The 19,920-nt window shown below is 45.5% G+C and overlaps 1 protein-coding gene and 2 non-coding genes across 3 annotated transcripts; all 3 read left to right on the top strand.

Moving 5' to 3' along the window:
* The first annotated feature begins 8,657 nt into the window (after nt 1–8,657).
* TPT1 (tumor protein, translationally-controlled 1) lies at nt 8,658–12,801 on the top strand. The gene is made up of 6 exons (XM_054446621.2): nt 8,658–8,970; nt 9,227–9,300; nt 9,824–10,014; nt 10,403–10,508; nt 11,225–11,341; nt 12,590–12,801. The coding sequence occupies exons 1-6, from the start codon at nt 8,943–8,945 to the stop codon at nt 12,590–12,592; spliced, it is 519 nt and encodes a 172-aa protein (XP_054302596.1). The 5' UTR covers nt 8,658–8,942; the 3' UTR covers nt 12,593–12,801.
* LOC129011999 (small nucleolar RNA SNORA31) lies at nt 12,369–12,498 on the top strand. The gene has a single exon (XR_008493508.1). It is a non-coding gene; the product is annotated as a small nucleolar RNA SNORA31 (small nucleolar RNA).
* Nucleotides 12,802–13,526: 725 nt separating the features above from the next.
* LOC129012000 (small nucleolar RNA SNORA31) lies at nt 13,527–13,660 on the top strand. The gene has a single exon (XR_008493509.1). It is a non-coding gene; the product is annotated as a small nucleolar RNA SNORA31 (small nucleolar RNA).
* The last annotated feature ends 6,260 nt before the right edge of the window (nt 13,661–19,920 follow it).

Raw genomic sequence — 19,920 nt, 5'->3', positions numbered from 1 at the left:
AGACCTCAGAAAGCTGTAAGTTATGACTTCGTTAGAGAAGAAAGAAAGAAAAAAAGAAAGAAAGAAAGAAAGAGAAAGCAAGCAAGCAAGCAAGCAAGCAAGCAAGCAGGCAAGCAAGCAAGCAATCAGGCAAGCTGTGAGGCAGGAGCCCTTTGTTCCGCCTACTAGTAGACTTATTTTTACTGAATTGAATATGAAGGTTAGGCCTACACTGAAGAAAGTTATAAGAAATGGGCTGGGCACAGTGGCTCATGCCTGTAATCCCAGCAGTTTGGGAGGCCAAAGTGGGCAGATCACGAGGTCAGGAGATCGAGACCATCCTGGCTAACACAGTGAAACCCCATCTCTACTAAAAATACAAAAAATTAGCCAGGCGTGGTGGCACGTACCCTGTAATCCCAGCTACTTGGGAGGCTGAGACAGGAGAATCGCTTGAACTCGGGAGGCAGAGTTGCAGTGAGCCGAGATTGCACCACTGCACTCCAGCCTGGGTGTCAGAGCGAGACTCCATCTTAAAAAAAAAAAAAAAAAGAAAAGAAAAGTAAAAAGATATAAACCGGCCGGGTGTGGTGGCTCACGCCTGTAATCCCAGCACTTTGGGAGGCCAAGACGGGCAGATCATGAGGTCAGGAGTTCAAGACCAGCCTGACTAACACAGTGAAATCCTGTCTCTACTAAAAATATAAAAATTAGCTGGGTGTGGTGTCACATGCCTGTAATCCCAGGTACTCAGGAGGCTGAGGCAGGAGAATCGCTTGAACCTGGGAGGTAGAGGTTGCAGTAAGCCGAGATAGCGCCACTGCACTCCAGCCTGAGCGACAGAGCGAGACTTCATCACAAAAAAAAAAAAAAAAAAAAAAAAGAAAGAAATAAGCCATAGGAAACCCATTACTAAATTCACTGTAGGGGTTTCGTTGAGACTAAATCACATAATGAGGGCCCATGAGAGAAATGCCTTGTGTGAAGTCCACCTCTGACAACTGTGCAGGACTTGATGACACATCCTTTGATATCATCCTTACCCCTGGCTTCACGTTACTGTCTTATTTGTATTTTCGGTTTGCACCAATGGCCTCCTTAATGTTTGAGGGAGCTGTGCTACATAGAACTCTAAAAGCTGCTAGCAATAATTTTTCAAGCAAGGCAAAGCATAATGAAAAAAATTAATATGCTTTCCAAATTCTGTTATCTCTAATTCCCACCTCACTATGCTCTTCACTTAAAAACGTGGAAAGTAAAAAGATAATTTATCTTCCTCCTGCGGCATGTTGGCAAGCATTCACCCAGCCCCTCTTCACTACTCCCAAATAAGGACTTGCTGATATTTTTAGCAAAACAATTTATGGGTCTATTTTTCAAAAATCGAGCTAGTTCACCCCTGTGTGTGCTCGTGCACACACACACACTCACACTCACATACTGCTTGAGTGATCAGAAAACCCAGCCACACAATTTATTCATTTATTTTTAAAAGTAGAGGCGGGGTCTTACTACATTGCCCGAGCTGGTCTTGAAACCCTGGGCTCAAGTTATCCCTTTGCCTCAGCCTCCCAAAGTGCTGGGATTACAGGCGTGAGCCACTGCACCTGGCCAACAATTTATGCATGGCCCTCCCTTAGCTTGTTTCAGGTATATATGCTTATTTCTTTGGTGCATTTTCCTTATATATTGTTTATATATGATATAAATACTTCCGCATACTTTATTTGCATTATTATGTTTGGTATCTATGAGAAAAAGAATATTTTGGATATTAAATATGAAACATTATTGGATATTAAATTGAAACAATTAATGCTATAGTTCCCCTTTGACCACACACTTTTCCCCAGCTGCCTCCCAGAATTAGCCACTGTTACCAGTTTGATGCATAACCTTCTAGATTCTCATGTTTGCTTTTGTAAATATATACACATAGCTAGAGCAGTCTATTGGTTTTTGTCATGTGTATCTGGGTGTTAAATGAAGGAGTGATGTTCTACAACTTGCTTTTATGATTTAACTATGTCTTAGGCCACTTTTCCTCCTCCCAGGGAAGAGCTCTTCTCTATGTTTTTTTGTTTTTGTTTTTGTTTTTTGAGACGGAGTCTTACTGTGTCACCCAGGCTGGAGTGCAGTGGCATGATCTTGGTTCACTGCAACCTCCACTTCCCAGGTTCAAGGGATTCTTGTGCCTCAGCCTCCCGAGTAGCTGGGATTACAGACACACGCCACCAGGCTCAGCTAATTTTTTGTATTTTTAGTAGAGATAGGGTTTTGCCATGTCTCTACTCCTGACCTCGAGGCTGGTCTCGAACTCCTGACCTGAAGTGATTTTCCCACCCTGGAATCCCAAAGTGCTGGGATTACAGGTATGAGCCACCGCACCCAGCCATAGGCACTGTTTAATGCACTGGGAATACAACTGTGAGCAAAAAAACTCTCTCAACCTCCATGGCACTTACATTATCTGGAGGGGAGACAGAAAATAAAGTAAGTATAAGAAAATAACATGTTGGGGCTGGGCGTGGTGGCTCACACCTGTAATGTCAGCACTTTGGGAGGCCGAGGCGGGCAGATCACCTGAGGTCGGGAGCTCAAGACCAAAGGTCGGGAGCTCGAGACCAACCTGACCAACATGGAGAAACCTTGTCTCCCCTAAAAATACAAAATTAGCCGGGCGTGGTGGCGCATGCCTCTAATCCCAGCTACTTGGGAGGCTGAGGCAGGCTGACGCAGGAGAATCGCTTGAACCCAGGAGGTGGCGGTTTCGGTGAGCCAAGATTGTGCAACTGCACTCCAGCCTGGGTAATGAGCAAAACTCCATCTCAAAAAAAATAAAAAAAAAGAAATAACATGTTGGTTAGTTAGTCCCAAAAATAAATATTAGGGATAAACGGGGCCAGGCACAGTGGCTCACGCCTGTAATCCCAGCACTTTGGGAGGCCGAGGTGGGCGGATCACGAGGTCAGGAGATCGAGATCATCCTGGCTAACACGGGGAAACCACATTTCTACTAAAAATACAAAAAAATTAGCAGGGCGTGGTGGCGGGCGCCTGTAGTCCCAGCTACTCTGGAGCCCGAGGCAGAAGAATGGCGTGAATCCGGGAGGCGGAGCTTGCAGTGAGCCGAGATCCTGTCACTGCACTCCAGCCTGGGTGACAGAGCGAGACTCCGTCTCAAAAAAGAAAGAAAGAAAAGCCAGGCATGGTGGCTCATGCCTGTAATCTCAGCACTTTCAAAGGCCAAGGTGGGTGGATCACTTGAGGCCAGGAGTTCAAGACCAGCATGGCCAACATGGCAAAACCCTGACTTTACTAAAAATAGAAAAATTAGCCAGGCATGGTGGCACGTGTCTGTAGTCCCAGCTACTCGGGAGGCTGAGGAGGGAGGCGGAGGCTGCAGTGAGCTGTGATTGTGCCGCTTCACAGCCTGGGCAACAGAATGAGATCCCGTCTCAAAAGGAAAAAAAACAAAAACACAGAGATTTCCAAGAGGCAGGGATTGTAATTTTAAATATGATGGTCAAGAATAGCCTGTGGAGAGGGTGGCAATTTGAGCGAAGTCTATGCCTTTTGTTTCTTTTTTTTTTTTTGGAGATGGGAGTCTTGCTCTGTCGCCCAGGCTGGAGTGCAGTGGCACGATCTCAGCTCACTGCAAGCTCTGCTTCCCGGGTTCACGCCATTTTCCTGCCTCAGCTTCCCGAGTAGCTAGGACTATAGGCGCCCGCCACCACGCCTGGCTAATTTTTTGTACTTTTTAGTAGAGACGGGATTTCACCGTGTTGGCCAGGATGGTCTCGATCTCCTGACCTCGTGATCCACCCACCTCAGCCTCCTAAAGTGCTGGGATTACAGGCGTGAGCCACCGCACCGGGCCACCTTTTGTTTCTATAGACAGTAGCTTCTTTTTCAGAGGGAGAGAAAACTGAGGTGTTTTCAATGATTTTTTTTTTCATAGAGATGGGGTCTCGCTATGTTGCCCAGACTGGTCTCAAACTCTGCCTCAAGTGAGCCTCCCACCTAGGCCTGCCCAGGCTGGAGTGCAATGGCACAATCTAGGCTCACCGCAACCTCCACCTCCCGGGTTCAAGTGATTCTCCTGCCTCAGCCTCCCGACTAGCTGGGATTACAGGCGCCTGCCATCACGTCTAGGTAATATTTGTATTTTTAATAGAGACAGGGTCTCACCATGTTGGCCAGGCTGGTCTTGAACTCCAGACCTCAGGTGATCCACCTGCCTCGGCCTCCCAAAGTGCTAGGATTACAGGCATGAGCCACCACGCCCAGCCGGCTTTTTTTTTTTTTTTTTTTTTTTTTTTAACTAGTCAAGGACAGTAGTGAAAAAGGGAGGGAAGAAAAATAAATTTTCTGCAATTTCTGTTTTTTTTTTTTGAGACAGAGTCTCGCTCTGTCACCCAAGCTGGAGGGCAGTGGCGCAATCGCGACTCGTTGCAACCTCCACCTCCCAGGTTGAAGCAATTCTCAGGCCTCAACCACCCGAATAGCTGGAACCACAGGCGCCTACCACCATGCCTGGCTAATTTTATTATTTTTAGTAGAGACGAGGTTTCACCATGTTGGGCAGGCTGGTCTCAAACTCCTGACCTCAAGTGATCTGCCCAACTTCACTTCCCAAAGTGCTGGGCTCACAGGTACGAGCCAGCTCACCCAGCCTATTTTCAGCAATTTCTTTCCCGCCATGCAGCCCTCCTGCAGTTGCCTCAACTTACTTTCAAGACCTGACTGTTGAGCAGTTTCCTGCTAATAGAGGGTCAGAATGATCACACTTCTCTCAGCCCCTACACAGCAAGCCAGATCTCCACTTGGCTGTTTTCTCCTTCTGGCAAAAACTGTTCAAATGAGCTAGAGTCAAATATAAGCACTGACAAAACATTGGGGTCATTTAAAAAAATCATTTGCTGAAGTTGAACAGTTTATGGTGCCAAGTAATATATTTGAAAAGAAAATTTGCCCAAGTCAATGGATTTCAAAACACTTGACTTATATCCACAGGAAGAAATATATGTGGGATCTAGTACATTCATACATACATAAATCTAAAACATGGCTGGGAGTGGTGGCGCGTGCCTGTAATCCCAGCTACTCAGGGGGCTGAGGCAGGAGAATCACTTGAACCTGGGAGCCAGAGGTTGCAGTGAGCGGAGATGGTGCCACCGCACTCCAGCCTGGACAACAGAGCGAGATTCAGTCTCAAAAAATAATAAAATAAAATAAAAGTTTCACAAAATAATACTCATCTTTACTGTGATTTGCTTTATACGTGATTTTTCTTTTCTATTCTTATTTCATTTTAAATAAAGTTGTTCACTATTCACTAAACTGTTTCTCAACTGTCTGTTTATTCTCGTTGGTTGGGTGTTCCAAATCTTTTCTTTTCAGAGCCCGCAATTTTTTTTTTTTTACGTATTTATTGATCATTCTTGGGTGTTTCTCGGAGAGGGGGCTATAGCACAGTCATAGGATAATAGTGGAGAGAAGGTCAGCAGATAAACACATGAACAAAGGTCTCTGGTTTTCCTAGGCAGAGGTCCCTGTGGCCTTCTGGCCTTTCGCAGTGTTTGTGTCCCTGGGTACTTGAGATTAGGGAGTGGTGATGACTCTTAAGGAGCATGCTGCCTTCAAGCATCTGTTTAACAAAGCACATCTTGCACCACCCTTAATCCATTTAACCCTGAGTTGACACAGCACGTTTCAGAGGGCACGGAGCTGGGGGCAAGGCCATAGATCAACAGCATCCCAAGGCAGAAGAATTTCTCCTAGTACAGAACAAAATGGAGTCTCCTACACCTACTTCTTTCTACACAGACACAGTAACAATCTGATCTCTCTTTCTTTTCCCCACATTTCCCCCTTTTCTTTTCAACAAAACTGCCATTGTCATCATGGCCCGTTCTCGATGGTCGCTGTCTCTTCGGAACTGTTGGGTACACTTCCCAGACGGGGTGGCGGCCGGGCAGAGGCGCTCCTCACTTCCCAGATGGGGCGGCCGGAGCCCACAATTTTATCAATAAAATTTTTCTTGTTGTTTGTAGTTTGAGACAGAGTCTCACTCTGCCGCCCAGGCTGGAGTGCAGTGGCGCAATCTCGGCTCACTGCAACCTCCGCCTCCCAGGTTCAAGCGATTATCCTGCCTTAGCCTCCCGAGTAGCTGGGATTACACGCAACCGCCACCAGGCTCGGCTAATTTTTGTATTTTTAGTAGAGACGAGGTTTCACCATGTTGGCCAGGCTGGTCTCAAACTACTGACCTCAAGTGATCCACCTGCCTCAGCCTCCCAAAGTGCTGGGATTACAGGCGTGAGCCACTGCGCCCGGCCAAAGGCAAGATTTTAATCTAGGGTGCCATGACTCTTCAGTACTTTTTTTCACCACGACTATATCTTTATAAAACTTAAAGAAATGTTTCGACCTGAATATGAGATTGGGCAGTTGAGAGTAATGTTTGAGAGTACTGCATGGGTCAATGATAGTATTTCTGAATAGTTTGGAAATATTAAAACTGAGGAAAATAATTATACTTGCCGGGCGCAGTGGCTCACGCCCGTAATCCCAGCACTTTGGGAGGCCGAGGCGGGCGGATTGCCTGAGATCAGGAGTTTGAGACCAGCCAGGCTAACATGGTGAAACCCAGTCTCTACTAAAAATACAAAAAAATTGCCTGGGCGTGGTGGCAGGCGCCTGTAATCTCAGCTACTTAGGAGGCTGAGGCAGGAGAATCGCTTGAACTCAGGAGTCAGAGGTTCCAGTGAGCCGAGATCACGCCACTGCACTCCAGCCTGGGCGACAGAGCAAGACTCCGTCTGGGCCGGGCAGGGTAGAAAATAATTATACTGTAATAATCTGGAAAAAAAATGTTCACACAGTATTAATGTGTGATAATCATCTCATACATTCCAGAAATGAGGTTTCAGAGAGCCTTCACTGACCATGTGTCATATCCATTTATTTTGGGATCCCTTTCACCCCATTTTTAGCTTCCTCCCAGTTGCCCAATGTCCTCTGGAGTTTTCCATCCAAGATCTCCATCTTCTTTTTTTGGGGGTGGGGAGAACGGGGTTTCACTCTTGTTGCCCAGGCTGGAGTGCAATGGCGCGATCTCGGCTCACTGCAACCTCCGCTTCCCGGGTTCAAGCGATCCTCCTGCTTCAGCCTCCTGAGTAGCCGGGATTACAGGCGCGTGTCGGGATTACAGGTGTGAGCCACCGCGCCCAGTCCCCCCATCTTCTTAAAGGGGTTAATTTCTTGGCTCTTGCATTTTGACTTTTCCATCATTCCAATTGCCATCCTGTGTCCTGCTCTTTCCCAAGGGTTGCATTCTTACTCTGCTGAATGCTATATTATTGGATTTATGAACAATTGTTAATGTATTATAATTGTCTGATACTTTGATTTACCAGAATGAACACTTCTATGAATAAGACTGGATCGAACTTGTTCACAATTGGGATCTTCGTGCAAATCCTAGTTTTAAGGGATACAAAGCACAAAATATTTGCTAAATCGAACAAGTTTTCAGACTTCATACTGGCATATATCTTTGCCTTATGCCAAAGATGTGAGGATGTGACTAAAAATGAAAGTTTTGTTTTGTTATTGAGCCAAGGTCTTGCTCTGTCATCCAGGCTGGAGCAAAGTGTAACCTCATAGCTCAGTGTAACCTCCAACTCCCGGGCTCAAGTGATCCTCCAGCTCAGCCTCCCTAATAGCTGGGATTACAGGCAGGCACCACCGCACCCAGTTAATTTTTAATTTGTGTGCGTGTGTGTGTGTGTGTGTGTGTGTGTGTGTGTGTGTAGAGACAGGGTTTCAGTAGTTGCCTCCCAAAGTTCTGGGATTACAGGCATGAGCTACCATGCAGGACCTGTTTTGCTTTAATACTTAGTAATTAGGTGTAAAGTCCTTCAAAAAACAGGTGGGGCAGATGGGAAACTCCCTTTGTTTGTGTGACCCTCTAGCACCAGGGATAAAATTTGAACTTCATCTTAAAGCAACAACATACTTTTCCAAGACCAAGTGCGAAATAGTAAAAGGAAGAGCTAGCTCCGTAGCCGTCCGCCACAGAATGCCACAAGCTTTCAATTATGGGACAAAATTGGAACACATGGAAACCCTGAGCAGACTCCCGTGACATCTTCCCTCCTCTCCAAGTCCCTTCCTACAGACCCTGCGCCCCACACGATTATTCCCCAGGGGCCGAGCAGGACAACTTGGGTCCCACTACCCGGACTCAGCGGTGCCCCCACAAAAGCGTCCGAAAAACTCCAGCTGGGGCAGCCCTGAGGCAGATACTGAAAAGTTGTCAGAGGCCCTCGGGCAGTCCCAAGATCTCCCCCAGGCCAGAGGGCCTGACCCTCCCTAAATGCAACGTTCTTCTACATAGGTTGATACTCAGGTTGCCAGAAAAGGGTGGAACCTAGACTGGACGAGGCGCAGGGCGAAAGTTTAATTCCTCTTAAGCTCCACCCAGCTCCCAGCACCTCTCCAGGCGGCCCCGTGGGGTACGGCGGAGCCGGGTCTAACATACTCGGCTTCTCCCGCTCCACCCACCCAGGGCTAGGGAGCGCCCCGAGTGTTGGCCTCCTCCCACGCTGCGCGCGCACCTCCCCGCCCACACCCCCACCCGCTGGCGTGCCCCGTGGAACGGAGCCTTGTGTGTCCGCGTCAAGTCCCCGGATGCTCACCTCCCCGACTCGCCCCCGCTGTGGCCCCGCCCCCGCGCGGCTCTTCGTGCCACGTCACCGCCTGCGTCGCTTCCGGAGGCGCAGCGGACGATGACGTAGAGGGACGTGCCCTCTATATGAGGTTGGGGAGCGGCTGAGTCGGCCTTTTCCGCCCGCTCCCCCCTCCCCCCGAGTGCCGCTCCGGCTGCACCGCGCTCGCTTCGAGTTTCAGGCTCGTGCTAAAGCTAGCGCCGCCGTCGTCTCCCTTCAGTCGCCATCATGATTATCTACCGGGACCTCATCAGCCGTGAGTTCTCACTTCACTACCCTTACTGCCGCACACGGGGATCTGGGGTGCGGGTGGGGGCGGGGAAGGCGCAGCAGTCGCGGGCCTAGGGGACGCCGGCGGCCTTAGCCGAGCGCGGAGGGGTCGGTGCCCGGGGCTCGCGCCCGGCTCTGGTGCTCTCGGGAGGGGCAGATGCCGCGTGTGGCCGCCGGCGCGGGAAATGAGGGAAATGGCGGCGCCGGGCGCGCGGTGATGGGCGGCTCTGTGTATCCGGCAGACGATGAGATGTTCTCCGACATCTACAAGATCCGGGAGATCGCGGACGGGTTGTGCCTGGAGGTGGAGGGGAAGGTGAGTCGGTCGGGCCTGCGCGTGGGGGAGTCCGGGCCGAGCAGGCTCGGGTTTCCGCCGCTCCCCCGCCTGAGGTTGTGCAATCCTCCCCGCCGCCTCCTGGCGGAGGAGACGCTCTTTCCGGGCTTGGGTTTTTCTAGAAAACTGGAGGCGGAGCTGATCCTGGAAATAGGCCCGCCACCTCGGCGCCCATCCTCCTCCCGGGGTTGTCCGGGACATGATGCGTCCAGGAGCCCCGAGCCCTTTCGTGTTTGCCCTGTCCCTACTTATCAACCAGAGGCACCACGTGCCCGCAACTGGAAACAACTTTTTAATGACCCCATTTTTTGTTCCGGCCAACAGACAACTCTTTTAAGTTAGGCCGTTTTGAGAAATCCACGGGTCACAACTTTATTCCCAAAATGGTGCTTTTTTTATTTTCAGCAAGAACTAAGAATACGTCTTATCCGTGACCTATTGGCGTGGAAGGTGCTTTGGATGCGTTTGTGTCTTTTGCAACTATACTGCTTTTTCTTAATGGCAGATGGTCAGTAGGACAGAAGGTAACATTGATGACTCGCTCATTGGTGGAAATGCCTCCGCTGAAGGCCCCGAGGGCGAAGGTACCGAAAGCACAGTAATCACTGGTGTCGATATTGTCATGAACCATCACCTGCAGGAAACAAGTTTCACAAAAGAAGCCTACAAGAAGTACATCAAAGATTACATGAAATCGTAAGTGATACTGGCAGTACCTAGCTGATGTCTAGAATCTTACAGGATTTAAAGATTGGCTAACTTTTGAGGTTCTTTCGCAGTGGATATACTTTTGTGAAAGTCCTTGCTTTTTTATTAATGAGTTCACTGAAAAGAGTGGTTGCTTTTCTCTAATAGCATACTGAAGGCTGCAGTCTGTTTCCGTTTAGAATTAGAATAGTATTTTGAAAATAGTCAACAAGAAATGTAAACATTCTTGAAAGATACTTTCTGTGAACTAGTAATTTCTTAACAGCTGGTTGTCTTTTTCAGTGTTTTCTTTTTTTAAGCTTGGATATTTTTTACTTTAAAAATTGATTTTACTGAAAATTCAATACTTCAACCTGTTAATGAAATGTTGTTTTAGAATCAAAGGGAAACTTGAAGAACAGAGACCAGAAAGAGTAAAACCTTTTATGACAGGGGCTGCAGAACAAATCAAGCACATCCTTGCTAATTTCAAAAACTACCAGGTAAATACCTTAAGTATCTGGATCAAAGGATTGTACAATTTTAACTGCAAGAGCAAAAATTAAGTTGATTAATCTTCAATTCTATATTAGTATTCCAGGTGTAGAAAGTGGCTTTCCCAGCTCTCAGGTGTTTCCAAATCTTGTCTTCTGATTGAAAATTTGCTTCCCAGATGACATTTCTCAGTTTCTCTTTTCGTGAATTGCTTAACCACATAAGTGTTCTTTCAGTTTTCTGCTTACAATTCTAATGTGTCTCATTGCTACTGGTCCTCCTCCTAATGTATCTGAGCTTGTTAAGTCTACTTTTGAAAAATGTCAGTGGCTTTCCCTTTCCTCTGATTTTCCAGCTTCATGCATCCCCTGGCCATAAGATACTTCCAGACTGTATGATATATTCTATCACTGTCAGCCTATGTTCCCTGTGGGTGACTATATAAGCACGCTTTAGGGTTCGGGATTGTATTTAGGACTGAGAGAGTAAAGGTTTCCTGAAAGGCTAGTGTTCCTGGATTGCTCTGTACATTATTTTTCTATTTAGGTCACTATTAAGGTGCCTTAATCTAGTGAACAGATGTCTATGATAAGTGAGCATCAGAGCTTTTGGGTACTGGAGTTTTGATTTTTATGGTGGCCTAAACCTTCCCTTGTACTGTAGTTTGAGTGGCATGTATTTGTATGTAATGGTCTAATTCTAGGTATCTTGTTTGCTTCCCAAGTTCTTTATTGGTGAAAACATGAATCCAGATGGCATGGTTGCTCTATTGGACTACCGTGAGGATGGTGTGACCCCATATATGATTTTCTTTAAGGATGGTTTAGAAATGGAAAAATGTGTAAGTACAAGGGAGTGGGTTAAAATAAGTAATGTAAAAAAGATACTTTAGATGTGAGTTGCAATTGTTTTGTGACACTGAGATTGAGTTTTACAGCGTTCTGAAACATGGTTTTAGTTTTTGGGGATCAAGAGAATTGTGTTTCATATGTAAAAAGGCTTAGAATCTTATTTGTGGAAAACGTTGAGTGCAGATGGGGCATAATAAAGTACAGTTTAGGCTGAGCGTGGTGGCTCACACCGGTAATTTCAGCACTTGGGAGGCCGAGGTGGGTGGATCACCTGAGGTTGGGAGTTCGAGATCAGCCTGGCCAACATGGCGAAACCCTGTCTTTGCTAAAAATACAAAAATTAGCCAGGCATGGCAGCGGGCACCTGTAATCCCAGCTAATCGAGAGGCTGAGGCAGGAAAATCACTTAAACCTGGGAGGGGGGTTGCAGTGAGCAGAGATCCCACCACTGCACTCTAGTCTGGGCGACAGAGTGAGGTGCTGTCTCAAAAAAATACAGTAGAGTTTAAATGCTGAAGGAGATCAGAGAACACCATTGATCTTCCTCTAGATATGGCCTCACTTTCACTTCATAATTACGTTTTGCTGTATACGTATGGATCAGTATCACTTTGGTTTACTGATAACGGGCAGCTGATCATTGAAAAGCCTAGTGCAGTACTAGCTTTTAGTAAATAGAGCTGACTGCTGAACTGGCATGCAAATTGCTTTACTAATAATAAATAACTCGGTGTCTGCTATGGAAGGAACTGCTGGAAGCTGTACAGAAACAAAGGCATTCATTATCCTAGCTTTCATAGGCTTCTATATAAGTTAGGAAGAAGATAAACATAAAGCTATACTGAACAAGCAAGATTAGAGTCAACAGTAGACAGAAGTTACTTAGAACAGCATAAGATGACTTACCAAAGGGGTTATTCAGGCAGTATCTGAGGTTTTTGTTGGTAGAGCAGGGTGTGGGTGGTACATGCCACAGCCTTCTGGAAAATGAGCTATTGCTGATTTGGTAAGGGTGTTCTGCATCCACTGATAGACCTTGAACAATTTACTGTTGTTCTTTTGGTTTGCACTAGGATGCAAAAGAAAGAAATCCCTGCGCTTTCTGTCTGTCTTTGTGGCGGCCCAGATTGAATTGGGGAATACATCTATAGCCTAGAAATGTAGGCTGCATGTTAATGGCAATGTAACTTTTGCAGTGTAACGTTTGAAAAATATTAATGTAGTTTTTGTTTTTACAGTAACAAATTTGGCAATTATTTTGGATCTATCACCTGTCATCATAACTGGCTTCTGCTTGTCATCCACACAACACCAGGACTTAAGACAAATGGGACTGATGCCATCTTGAGCTCTTCATTTATTTTGACCGTGATTTATTTGGAGTGGAGGCATTGTTTTTAAGAAAAACATGTCATGTAGGTTGTCTAAAAATAAAATGCATTTAAACTCATTTGAGAGAATGCCTTTTAGTTTAATGCATATTTAAACTAAATTCATCCTGTAGTGTTCCTGGAGAAGCTAGAGCCTGGTTGTAGGCTACTACTCATCAATTAACTTCTACAGTGGAGACTACTTCTGGGACTGGAATATAAAAAAGAATCAGAGGTTTTGATTTTGAGTTGCAATAAAGGGAAAGACCATGCTTATAGCAGTGCCAACATCTGAAGTGTGGAGCCTTACCCATTTCATCACCTACAACGGAAGTAGTTAACTGGAAGAGATTACCAAGAGAATAAAAAGAGACTCATTCAGTGGAAGCAACTTTGTCTCAGCTTATTTCACATAAAGAGAGCCAAGTCTCTTGGGATGAATGTTAAACTCCCTGGTAACTAGAACAGGGACTGGCAAACTAGCCTGTCCGACCACCTGTTTTGTACACTTGAAGGTGGTTGGTTGCCGTTTTAAATGGTTGAGGGGAAAAGAATACCTTGTGGGATATGGAATTTAAGTTCGAGTCCAGTTTTATTGGAACGTGGCTATGCTCATTCATTTATGGATTGACCATGGCTGTTGTCAGGGCATGAGCAGAGTTGTGTCTAACAGACTAGAACCTGCAAGTTTGCCAGCCCCTGATTTAAAAGATGAAGGTACACAGAATGTGGGCTGGCTGGTGGGCAAAGGGGTAAAAATGTTCTCTATTTTGTATCTGAAAAGACGGCGTGTCTGAATAAGAAAATGCATCTATTTGACAGACCTGGAGCAGTTGCTATCTGCTGCTAAGGTTTCCGCCACAGATGCAAGAAAAACGTGTCCTTGCGCTTTCCGTCTGTCTAATTGTGGCAGCTGAGATTGAATAGAGGAATACAGGGGAAAAAAAAATCGGAAGAGAGTTTTTGAGGCAGGTCGGTCACCCAGGCTTGTAGTCCAGTGGGCACAAGCAACGCACTGCGTTCTCTGCATCCTGTGCTCAAGCCATCTTCCCACCTCAGCCTCACTAGTTGCTGGGACTGCAGGCATGCACCCCTATGGCCAGCTAATTTTTGTAGAGACTGAGTATCGCTTAGTTGCCCAGGGTGGTCTCAACTACTGGGCTCAAGGAGATCTGCCCACCTCAGCCTCCCAAAGTGCAGGCCCACCCTGGGAGGGGAATTTTCAAAAAGTGAGGTTTGGGAAATAGTCTCTACCAGCCTTACCTGGTTGATTACACTTGTAAAAGAAAAGATTAAAAGCAAGCCGGTGACTCTGGTCTGCTTGAACATGTGAATGTAGTGGTTTGAGCAATCTGAAGTTTGCCCTAGTGTCCAAAACCTGAGGCAGATACTAATGTTAACCCCCAGCCCCCTGTGATTGGAAACAAACCTAAATACGTATTGGAAACTTAATAGCAATTTTAACCATTCTGATAGTTTTTTTGTAGGGACTGGGTTATGCCATGTGGCGCAGGCTGGTCTGAAAACTCCTGGCCTCAAGTGATCCTTAAGCTTTGGCCTTCTAAAGTGTTGGGATTACAGGTGTGAGGCATTGCACCTGGCTTAGCATTCTGATTTGACATTGTAATGAAAAGTGTGAGTCTACAGGGGCTTTTGTCCTCTGAAATGATAGCAGGAAGGGAATTTTCAGGCAGTGGTCAAAGCTGGGGAAACCAGGATAGTGGAGAGGGCCTTGAGGTGAGAGATGGAAGCTAATTGGTGAACTAGCCTTGGAAGCCTGAAACAGACAAGTAGCAATTCAGAGGCTTTGTGGGCTCCACTGCTCCAACTTGTTTTGAAAATTTTCAGTTCCGCAGAAGAGCTATTTCCCCAGTTGTCCTTTCAGTGCTCTTAGCTGTTTTCCCAGCATCCAGATCCAATCAAGTTTGGGACATAGCATTTTATCATGTCTGTCTAAGCCAGAAGTGATCAACCCCAGCTGTTTACCTCACGGTAAACCTTTGAAGATTCCAGATAGAATCTTCTCAGACTTTGAAGACTGTCTCATTTTATATCTTTTTCTAGTTATTCCTAGGGTCAAGACGTTTCTGATGTCAGAAACTCGTAACATTTTGTCTTTGATGCTAAGTTTAACACAGGCATGCTTTAGTAGCCTGTGGGCCCTAGGGTTTGTTAACGTGTGGAGAACAACTGAGTGGAGCAAGAGGACTTTTCTAGGAAGGTCCTTGTAATGTGACATTTGAAAACAAATGAAAGTGTGGAAGTAGGCCATGTGGATATCAGGACAAACCATTCCAGGCCAAGACAACAGCAGTTAGTCTGGAGTGTGATGTGTTCTGGGAAAAAAGTGGCCACTTTGCTAACCCAAGAAGACAGGAAGGGTTGTAAAGCAGTGTGAGTGCACAAGGAAGGAAGACCAGACCTCAAGGAAACCACAGGCGCTCTGAGCAGAGGAGTTACATGATATGACTCAGATTTTTAAAGGATCACTTTGGCTGCCAGGTAGCAGGATAAAAGCATAGAATAATTGTGTATAATGTGTTTTTAAGGCAAAGATGATAGTGGCTTAGTCTAGGGTAGTAGACTGAGGTGGTAGGAAATGAAGATAGAGACAACAGGATATGCTGATGGGTGAGAGGATGGATTTAATGTTGATACAAGTATTTTGGTCTGAGCATTTGGAAGAAAGTTGGCACTGAGATGGGAAGTCGAGTTTAGTTTTGTTAGTTTTGGATGTGTTAAGTTTGAGATGCTGATTCTTCAGAGAAGTCTAAGCTGGAGAACTATATAGAGAGTGGAAAGATACCAATAGACATTGAAGGTCATGATACTGGATAAGGTCATTTGGAGAGAGGATAGACTGCATTCCAACATGAGATTGGTTGACAAAGAGAAACCAACAAAGGTAATTAAGAGGTGCTCCCACTGTACTTGTACTCAAAAGGCTGAGGTAGGATTGTTTGAGGCCAGCCTGGGCACCACAGGGAGACCCCATCTCTAAAATTTAGCCAGGAACCATGGCTCATGCCTGTAGCCCCAGGAATTTGGGAGGCTGAGAGGGGAGGATCGCTTGAGGTCAGGAGTTTGAGACCAGCCTGGGCAACATAGCGAGACCTAAAAAAATTAACTGCGCATCTGTAGTCCCAGCTACTCAGGCGGCTGAGCCGAGAGGATGGCTTGAGCCCGAGAGATTGAGGCTGCAGTGAGCTGTGATCATACCACTGTACTTCAGCCTGGGCGACAGTGAGACACTATCTCAAAAGTAAAAGTTTAAAAATTTTAAAAAAGAAAGAACTGCCCCTGAGGTAAGAACCAAGGGAGGGCCTCCCAGAGGTCAGGTGGAAAAAGTTTTAGGAAGGAGGAAGTAGTCAACAGGGTTACCTGTTGCAAAGTACTTAAGTAACATGAGGCCTGATACTGGTAAACTTGACTATCATTGGATTTCACTAGTGGGAAAGGAAGTCTAATTAAAATGCACTTGAGACTAACAGTTGCAGGCATGAAGTACAATACAGGTACATGGTTTTTTATTATGTGTGCATCTGCTTCAGTAATAGGTGTGAATTACTCATTTGGATCATTAGGAGTTTCAAAATCTAGTTAAATCACTAGATTTGTGTTATAAATTCTGTCATTCTGAACTGCAGGGATTGTCAGTAACTTAACTGCAAACTAAACTGGTGATAATTACGGTAAAATTGCAATAAATCTCAACCAACTTGAGAGAACACTCATAACAGCATCCTTAAGGTTATATGTGTGTGCACACAGGTGGAGTGGAGTGACTGGCTGGCAGCAGAATACTCAGTAAAATGGAACTAAAACCAGGAGGATTTACTAATTTACAACTAGTATAGTGATCAGTAATTTACAACTAGTAGGTCACTACTGAAGAGCTCCAGCTTTGTGGCAATTGGCATGTGTTTCTAGAGACTATCCGTAAGAACTGAGTGCAACTTGAGGTTTCTGGAAACATTTAATATTTCATTATTCCAAAGGAAAAGGCCTTGACTAAAGTGTTTTTAACATAAGCAAGTAAAGAAAAAGGTACCATAGCTAGGCAGTGGCTCATACCCGTAATCCCAACTACTTGGGAGGCTGAGGAGGGAGAATCGCTTGAGCCCAGGAGTTTGAGCTTGGAGCGAGTTAATGGCTGCAACACTGCACTCCAGCCTTGGTAACAGAGGGAGGTCTTGTCTCTTGAAAGAGAAAGGTACCACATACCTTCCATTGAATAAAAGTTGGCTGCTATGCTAGCCATCTCAATTAGCTACACTCTAAATGTGGAGCTTGCAGATAAGTTAAAAGTCATAATAATGCTGATAGTTTCTATTTACCCCACTGAAATCCTCCAAGTCTATCCCTTAATCAATGCAGCAATGATAAATCAGGCCCCTGTGCATGTCAGCAGTTCAAAACAGATTTTACTACTGTAGGGGCATATTTTTTAACTACCAGAACATTCCAGTTTATTTTTTGAGAGCCTGTAGATTTGTGTGGTTACACATAGTTTCATATAATTGAGCCTGGAAGTTGGCATTGAAGTTTCTTCCATATGCTGGGCCATGAGAACCTTTGGGATTGGATGTGGCTTTAGCTGGAGTCAATACAATTCAATGAGAGAAACGTCAGGTATGAGTTTAGGGGAAGATTCTTTCCAAAATAACCTGTGCAATGATGTTTCCCTCAATTACTTTCTCCTCCATTCATTTATATATGCATTCCACTCTTCTCTGAGTCCAGTGGTAGAGCAAGGAGCACAAACTAGGGAGAACACTGCAGTGCTGTTTTGTGTGTGAGTCACAATCTACAGACAAAGGAAAATTGAGACATCAAGGGACTCACTGGAGGGGCCCTCTGGGACACAAGCCACAATTATTAGTCAAGAGTTATAACACAGTATTTTAAATAATAGGACAGTAGAGCTACTAGCTACCATTTAGTCCTGAGTTTCTGAGTTTTTTGTTTTTTTGTGGGGGGAAGTCAGGGTCTTGCTATGTTGCTGGAACTAATTTCAAACTCCTGGCCTTAAGTGATCCTCCTGCCTTTGCCTCCCAAACTGCTGGGATTACAGGCATGAGCTACCACACCTAGTTACTAGAAATCTAGTTGTTGGCCAGATGTGGTGACTCACACCTGTAATCCCAGCACTTTGGGAGGCTGAGGCGGTCAGACCACTTGAGCTCATGAGTTTGAGACCAGCCTGGACAACATGGTGAAAGCCCATCTCTATAAAAAATAGAAAAAAAAAACTACTTGTATAGTTGTCGATTTTCTCCACATGTAAACGAAGCAGATAAGCCGTAGTTTATTATCAAATGCGGCTTGCACATGACCTCATCTAGAGCACAGGGTTATCAAATTATTCTACTGTTCCCTAAGCAGTTGGTAGAAAATTGGCATTTTCTGGACATCTATTCAGAACAGCTATACATGTAATTTCCTTTTCCTTGAGTATATTAATTTGGGAGTTATCCTTAAGAACTACCAATTCATCATGTAAGTCAAACACCCAAACTAGTATTCAATCTGGGGGTGGAAACTGGCAGTTAAAGAGGAAAATTCCTGCACATGAAATTAGAAAGAAAAAATGAATACCTCTTTTGACTACTTCAATGAAGAATGTGCATCAACAGATGGCAAGTATAAAATTGGAAGCTAAGCAAACTCAGATCTTGAGCGTGATGCACTGTAACCTTTTCATTATGTTCCTAGCACCCCATCCTTCCTAAGCCTCTCCCATTGTATTAGCTTGAAGGGACTCAATCCACAGTGGTGGATTTTGTCAGATGGAACACAGGCTGTGTGTTATTACCGTTGGTGACTGCCATTATATCAGCATGATGGTAACACCAACTGCTGGTATCTATTAAAAGTAAAAGTGACTAAGCTTTTGAAATTTGGTTAAGTAATGTGCAACCTGTTCTGTATTCCATAGACCAGGGAGGAGGAGGACTGGGTGTGAGTGTGAGAGCAGCAGAGATTTTCATGTAGGGGAGGAAAAATTGCTTTCCACACCCATTGCTAAGTTCATGACTGAGGCCCCTATAACAAAAGACAAATCGACAAAAGCAAAGCATACACTTTGTTTTGTTTTTATTTTTTGAGACAGTCTCGCTCTGTCGCCAGGCTGGAGTGCAGTGGCACGATCTCAGCTCACTGCAACCCCCACCTCCCGGGTTCAAGTGATTCTCCCACCTCAGCCTCCCAAGTTTCTGGGACTACAGGCACGCACCACCACGCCCAGCTAATTTTTGTATTTTTAGTAGAGACGGGTTTCACCATGTTGGACAGGACAGTCTTTATCTCTTGACCTCGTGATCCACCTGCCTCGGCCTCCCAAAGTCTGGGATTACAGGCGTGAGCCACCATGCCCAGCCAGCGTACACATTTTTAAAATGTTTTCTGTGACATGGGAGCCTTCATAAGGAAATGAGGCCCCAAAGAAACAGGTGAGCTTGTGTATTTTTCTGTTTTGGTTTAATGAAGAGTGAACAGTTGTGCAAAAGTATTGGACAAAGCGGATGATCTAATGGTAAACTGTGGGGAACTTAGCAAGTCCTGTTTGTTCAGATTCTTCTCTGTTTCTGTGTCTTCAGAGATGAGGATATTTATTCCCCCTGGGTATATGGAGGGTACGTCTCGAATGAGAGTCATTTCTTTCTTTCTTTCTTTCTTTGAGACGGTCTCACTATGTTGCCCAGGCTGAAGTGAAGTGGTGTGATCATAATTCCCTGTAGTCTCAAACTCCTATGCTCAAGAGATCCTCCCACCTCAGCCTCCCAAAGTGTTATGATTACAGGCGCAAGCCACTGTGCCAAGCCTACACCACACCTATTGAAACAGAATATTCAGCATTTAATATTTCGGGTTTTTTGTTTGTTTTTTGAGACAGAGTCTCACTCTGTCACCCAGGCTGGAGTGCAATGGTGCAATCTTGGCTCACTACAACCTCTGCCTCCTGGGTTCGAGTGATTCTCCCACCTCAGCCTCCTGAGTAGCTGGGATTACAGGTGCCCACCACCAAGCCTGGCTAATTTTTGTATTTTTAGTAGACACAGGGTTTCGCCATGTTGCCCAGGCTGGTCTTGAACTCCTGGTCTCAAGTGATCTGCCCGCCTCAGCCTCCCAAAGTGCTGGGATTACAGGCATGAGCCACCGTGCCCAGCCGGAATATCCAGCATTTTAAAAACCCTTCT

The sequence above is a fragment of the Pongo pygmaeus genome, chromosome 14 (genome assembly GCF_028885625.2).
Source record: "Pongo pygmaeus isolate AG05252 chromosome 14, NHGRI_mPonPyg2-v2.0_pri, whole genome shotgun sequence".
Classification (NCBI taxonomy): domain Eukaryota; kingdom Metazoa; phylum Chordata; class Mammalia; order Primates; family Hominidae; genus Pongo; species Pongo pygmaeus.
Note: the sequence above shows the minus strand (reverse complement) of the source record. Positions and strands in the feature narration are given on the sequence as shown.

Bases quoted from the DNA above. Each gene is read 5' to 3' on its own strand.
- TPT1 (XM_054446621.2), top strand. From the start codon at position 8,943: ATGATTATCTACCGGGACCTCATCAGCC. The intron at 8,971-9,226 runs GTGAGTTCTCAC...TGTATCCGGCAG, and splicing joins CTACCGGGACCTCATCAGCC to ACGATGAGATGTTCTCCGAC. The intron at 10,509-11,224 runs GTAAATACCTTA...TTGCTTCCCAAG, and splicing joins CTAATTTCAAAAACTACCAG to TTCTTTATTGGTGAAAACAT.